The sequence below is a fragment of the Sinocyclocheilus grahami genome, unplaced genomic scaffold (genome assembly GCF_001515645.1).
Source record: "Sinocyclocheilus grahami isolate Dianchi unplaced genomic scaffold, SAMN03320097.WGS_v1.1 scaffold510.1, whole genome shotgun sequence".
NCBI lineage: Eukaryota > Metazoa > Chordata > Actinopteri > Cypriniformes > Cyprinidae > Sinocyclocheilus > Sinocyclocheilus grahami.
This window is the reverse complement of record NW_015505689.1, coordinates 85,961-92,361: the sequence shown is the minus strand read 5'-3', so window position 1 is coordinate 92,361 and position 6,401 is coordinate 85,961. Positions and strand designations below refer to the sequence as shown.

General features: G+C 35.7%; 1 protein-coding gene across 1 annotated transcript in view; it reads left to right on the top strand.

Moving 5' to 3' along the window:
- The window catches only part of LOC107554702 (FACT complex subunit SSRP1-like), a 21,994-nt gene extending 19,817 nt beyond the window's left edge, over positions 1 to 2,177 (top strand). The window contains exons 10-12 of the mRNA XM_016237288.1: positions 331 to 552; positions 683 to 755; positions 1,977 to 2,177. Of these exons, the coding sequence (XP_016092774.1) occupies positions 331 to 552; positions 683 to 755; positions 1,977 to 2,162 (481 nt within the window). The 3' untranslated portion in view covers positions 2,163 to 2,177. The remainder of the gene's footprint in view (positions 1 to 330; positions 553 to 682; positions 756 to 1,976) is intronic.
- The last annotated feature ends 4,224 nt before the right edge of the window (positions 2,178 to 6,401 follow it).

Below are 6,401 nucleotides of genomic sequence, written 5' to 3'. Positions count from 1 at the left end.
GATTTTTTTGCACCCTCAGATTCCAGATTTTCAAATAGTTGTATCGCAGCCAAATATTGTCCAAACCATACATCAATGGAAAGCTTATTTATTCAGCTTTCAGATGATGTATAAAACTCAATTTCGAAAAATTTACCTTTATGACTGGTTTTGTGGTCCAGGGTCACATATTGTGTGTCAAGATGAGAAGCTGAGCTCATTTTGAAGTTGTTACTTAAGTCAGTCTTTATCTCTGTATGTGTGTGTGTGTGTGTGTGTGTGTGTGTGTGTGTGTGTGTGTGTGTGTGTGTGTGTGTGTGTGTGTGTGTGTGTGTGTGTGTGTGTGTATAGTCACTCGAGGTCTCAGTGTATAACGTGTGCGTATAAGGCGAGCTCAGGGCTGCTGTATCCTCTGGAGCGAGGCTTCATTTACGTGCACAAGCCGCCGGTTCACCTGCGCTTCGAGGAGATCTCCTGCGTTAACTTCGCCAGAGGAACCACCACCACCCGCTCCTTCGACTTCGAGATCGAGACCAAGCAGGGTAACCAGTACACCTTCAGCAACATCGAGAGGTAAACCACACCTCGCCATCACGGACAACAGCGTCCCTCACCTGTCAGTCATAAGCAGAAGATCTCTGCAGTGCTTTGTCCTGACAAGCCACAGAACTAACGGAGACCACCTCTCTTCTGTCTTGCGTAGGGAAGAATACGGAAAACTCTTTGACTTTGTCAATGCCAAGAAGCTGAACATCAAGAACAGAGGATTTAAAGAGGTAACTTCAAAATGTTTATTTGGGTGGAAGCCAAAATGTGTAATAAGTAATATGCACCATAGGGCTGGGCAATATCCAAATGTATTATTATAAATAATTAGTTAAAAATGATATATCTCTATTAATGTAGTTGTTGTGGGGAAAATGTATTTTTAAAGCCAATTCTAGTGAATCGGTGCTAAAAATATTCAGCCTCTTTTCTACACAGTTTTTCAGTAAATCAACCATTTTTTTGGTTCGCCTACTGTTCAGAAGTTTAGTAGGGTTTTTGGGAAAAAAAAATAAGTTTTTATTCAGCAAGGATTGGTCAAAAGTGCCAGTAAAGACATAATAATGTTAAAGATTTCAAATAAATGCTTTTCAAACTTTCTATTCATCTGTGAATCCTGAAAAATAAAATCTATCATTGTTTCCACAAAAATATTGGGCAGCACAGCTGTTTGTTATAATATAATATAATATATAATCAGAAGTGTTTCTTGAGCAGCAAATCAGCATATTAGAATGATTTCTGAAGATCATGTGACACTGAAGACTTGAGTAATGTTGCTGAAAATACAGATTTGATCACAGAAATATATTACAGTTTAACAGATAATCACATAGAAAACTGCTATTTTAAATTCTAATAATATTTCACAATTTTACTATTTTTACCATATTTTTAAACAAATAAATGCAGCCTTGAAGAGACTTCTATTAAAAACATAAAAAAATCGTACTGACCCAAACTTTTGAACAGTACTGAATGTACCCCATTAGAACAAATTCAGCTTGCTTCTGCTCCTGATTGAGTGCAGGATTCAGTTATCACATTATTCGCAATGTTAGATAATAACATGTATTTAAAGTCTTTAACGTGCAATATCCATTTAGCATTTCTTAATTTTCTATTCCCTCCCTTGCATGCTTTCTCTTACTCGTTCTGACCTGACTGATAGTGATCACGTTTAGTTCCAAGTGTTGTGTGAGCTCAAATTGAGTAGATTGTTATGAGTTTTTCTCTCAAGTCGTGTTCATGTAATCTGAAACCGGTATTAACTAAATAAACACTCCATTCTGTTGACGGATCTGCGCTGATGGGAATAAGCAGGAAGAGCGTTTGATCAAGACTCGGTGTGTGTTTATACTGATGGAGACACACTTTCACTGAACCTCCTGTGGACAGCAGCCGCATACACAGTCATGTGTTACACTGACATTATTTATTGTGTGTGCTAGGGCATGAAAGGCGCAGAAGGCTACAGCGACTCTGATGAAGACCAGCATGACGCTTACCTGGAGCGAATGAAAGAAGAGGGCAAGATCAGAGAGGAGGGAGACGGCAGCGACGAATCCGAGGGCGATAGCGGTACTGACACACCTCAAACGAAAGATATAAGGCGCTTTCCACTTTATTTAATTTAGAAAATTAACCGGGTCATATTTGCATATTAAAATGCATGTAAACTCTAAGAATAACAGGGGTCATTTGGGGTAAAACTGTATAAACGCTCATACCAAACAATGTGGAATATACAGTAAAATGCGTTTACTCACACTTATGTTACATTACTGTTGCATGTATTACATGCGTGAATCAGGGGGCGGGGCTAGAGGCAGTGATGTAGAAGTAGGCGGGGCTTCGTAAACAGTTCTTGACCCCTTTAAGGAGGTGCTTAACTTTTTACAAAATGTTGCACGTCAACCTCAGGAAGTAAAACTAAATATTACATGAGCATTTTATTTTTTGAAATGTATTTATTTTTATTTGGGGGGGGGGATTATTACCAAAATATGGTTTACAGCATTCTGACAATAAAATTAAACATCAAAATTAAAAAGAAAATTAATAAAATAAAAACTGGATAGATGAAAGGTTTGCAAATATAGTTTGAATTAAACCATATTTCAGCAGGTGATAAATCTTAGGTGTCAGTTTAATTCCACTAAATTTACACAAATGTATATTTATGTGCAATTTAAATTTTTTGTATTGCGTTAAATATTAATGAAATATTATATTTGAAAATTTAAAAAACATTACAATACACTGTTCAATAGATTGTCAAAAATGTATAATATATATTACACACACACATATATATATATATACAGTGGGTACGGAAAGTATTGACCCCCTTAAATTTTTCACTCTTTTGTGTGGATTATGCAGTATGTGCAACGATGATATATGCTGTGACAAAAGGTCTGAACTTCACATGTAGCCTACATGTTTATGAACACAGCGTTGAATAGACTTGCTCACTCCTGTTCAACGGCAACGTCGCAGTAGAAAGCCGTGACAGTGTATTTTTTTTTATATTCCTGAAACAAAAATATGAGGGACAAAATTACCTGTGCTGTGAGTCTATATATCCTAGAGAGAGAAAACGGCTAATTCATAAAGATATTTAGAAAGCCTGCATGTTTGAAAGTGTATTAACAGGCTCTCACTGATTACTGCAGTTTGTAAGAACATTTTCTCCTGATAAAGAAGCTGAGTTTGTACTGAAATGATGAGACTGAGATCTCTGTCATTACTCAAGCTCATCACACGAGGTCTCCATCAGCACAGAGCTGGAAATATGGAAATATGCTTATGATTACTGTTGAATTAACATTTTATTACAACCTGCAAAAACCTTTCTGTTGAGAGATGTAAATACATTTTACTATAGTTTATTGTGCATGCAGATTATAGTTTAAGTTAAATCAAGGAATTTATAAGACATCAATGTCTGTAATGTGCGCTATAGCTACAAAACTTTTAGGAATCTTAAGTTGTAGGTTAGGTAATATTGGTCCGTTGTATCTGACATAAACGTTCCACGAAAGAAACTCTGACCACAAACATCAACTTAAGTGAATTAAAAGCAATAATTAGCAATATGCGTTCACATAAGTGACTTTTTATTTGAATGTATCAAGATGTGTTGACGGAAATGACTTTATTTGAATGTTTCATTGATACAACATGAGTTGTTAGAAAAGATATGTGTAGTGGCGTCATTGCTTGATGACGTCAGGAACCGATTAATCGTCTTTTTGAACCGGTTCAATGAGCCGAACTGTCCAGAAAGAACTGGTTTGCGGAAATGAATCAGAATTTGCATCACTAAAGTTGAATGTGAATTTACTCGCATATGAGCAGCTTTCCTGAAACTATCACAAGCGCACCCTCAGCTGAAGCTAATTATATTGACCAAACAGATCTGTAAAGCACTTTTCACGAGTAATATCATTCTAAAGGGACTACTGAAGCCATGCCGCAGACTACTTGGAAAATAATCTGCAACAAATTCTAGTGCATTGAATTTATATTAGCCTAAGCCAACTATATAAATTACTAAACCAACAACAACATAAAACATTTACGTTGTTTGCGACTGGGCAACAGTAAAGCACTTTATTCTTTAGGCCTACTCCGCTTCTATGAACTCTATTGGTAACGACGGAACTTGCAACCATAGTAGCCTCTGGGAAACACCCCAGAGCCGCAGAGAGTTTAGTGTGTGACGTTTAGTGTGTGACACCGGATGAAAGAGTGTTGCCTAAAGGCGTCTTGTGACAGATTAAAAGCTAATAGTATTCAGAGGCTGCTCCTCGCTGTGTGGGCTCGGAGCGCACTGATGAGGGGACGAGACTCTGTCTGTGTGTGTGTGTGTGTGTGTGTGTGTGAGAGTGTGTGTGCGCGCGCGTTTTTGTGACAAATGAGGACATAAATGTGTATAATGACAAAGGTATGACAGGTATTACAATGAAGCTGCTGAAGAAAAGGGAAGAAAACTGTTGAGAAAGAGTCGTGGTCTATGAAAACTGCATTCAGGGGGTTATTTTCATTTTAAATGAAATTTGCATTCATTTTATTTTAAATTAGTTCTTGTGCTTTTTTGTCTTTTTATTAGTAATTTTTTTTTTAAATATGTCTACATAGTTTTTTTAATTAACTTCTATTTCCATTTTAGTTATTTTAGTACGTCAAGTTAAACTAAATGAAAATGAAAAATTGTACCTCAGCAACTAGCTGAAATAAAACCATTTTTTATTTTATTTTGAATATTTGAAATTCATTTTTATTTAATAATTATAAAGTTTTATTGTCCATTTTTATTTTTATTTCAGTTAGTTTTAGTAATTTTGTTGTGCAGTTTTGTCATTTTTATTAGGTTTAATGTCTATATTTTCAGATTTAGTTATTTTAAATAAAAATAAAAAATTTTGTTTTAGCAACTAGCTGAAATAAAATTTTTTAATATTATGTTTCATTTCAGTTCATTTATAATAAAAATAATGAAAGTCTATTCTGAATTTAGGATAAACTAAATTTTAACCACAAGGATGTTAACCAAAAGTATTTGTCTGAAGCCGCCTCAAACATATTTGGACACTGAATTCACTTGCTGGATGTCAGATCTAGCCGTTTAAAGGTCATTGCAAAGAAAGGCTCAGAAAAGTGAAGTTGATCTGAAAAAAGCTCCTGCAGTGGTGGAGCAGATTCACTTGCTTTGCAACTTTCCAAGGTAATGTAATCACATTTTAAGCGTAAGTGTATCTTAAAGGTACTTTTTAACGGCCAGAGCATTTTTAAAAGCACTCCTTCCAGACGATTTTGAGTTTCACAACGTGTTAGATGAGGTTGTGTGTTTTAGCACGTGTGGTTAACACCAACATCAGGCAAACAGAACATCTTAGGAGGAACCAAAAGTGTGAGAGGAATAGGAAAGTGGTTTACCGCACCATTGTTCTCCATCAGCCTCCGTAGAGCAATAATCATGTTAATATTAAGACATGACCTGTAGTGGATGGTGACCGATTACAAAACAGAAACGGAGATCTTCTGCCATTCCTTTTTCACAGCCAAACATTTCAAAAACATTTCTACACATCTGGCTTTCTATTTCTTTTCTGTTTGCACAAATATTGTGCAAAAGCTGAACTAAACCCACAAAAAAATACACGTTCCCTTTTTTTTGTTGTTTTTGAAACTTTATTGTAAATTGTAAATCTTTTTCCCTGCATCAAAATATCTTCACATTCAGTGTTTTCAATACATGTAAAGACATAAAACATCATAATGTCAAAGCAAATCAGTGCAGAAGGCACAAAATACATATTCTTATTTTGTCATGAGGTTTATAATGCTTACATTCATCCGCTTAAACAACAGCATCATTCATTGCCATCCACGCTGAATGCATGTTAATGCTCACTGAACAAAGTCTTTGCTAATGGCGTTTGGAGAGAGTAGTTTCCAGCACGACGAGATGCGTTTCTCTGCAGTTTTCAGCCAAGCAAGATATCCACTCACACTTGCAGCATCTCAAACGTGCTCCTGTAAAAAAAAAATATATAATTTCATCAGGTGAAATGTCAGAGACAAGCATCAATTACAATACAAAAATAGTTCATTCAAAACTGAAAATTCTGTCATTTATTTATACTTATGTGGTTTCACACCTGTAGGACCTTCTGTCTTCTGAGGAACACACACATACACACAAAAATAATACAGAAAAAAAAAAACTACGTCTTACATGGCATCTGTGGAACCGCATGAGTATAAGTAAACAACACCTCAGGTGAACAATTTGTTTTCAGGGATAGTTCACCCCAAAATAAAAATTGTGTTATCATTTACTCACCCTTGTGTTGTTCTCATGCCGT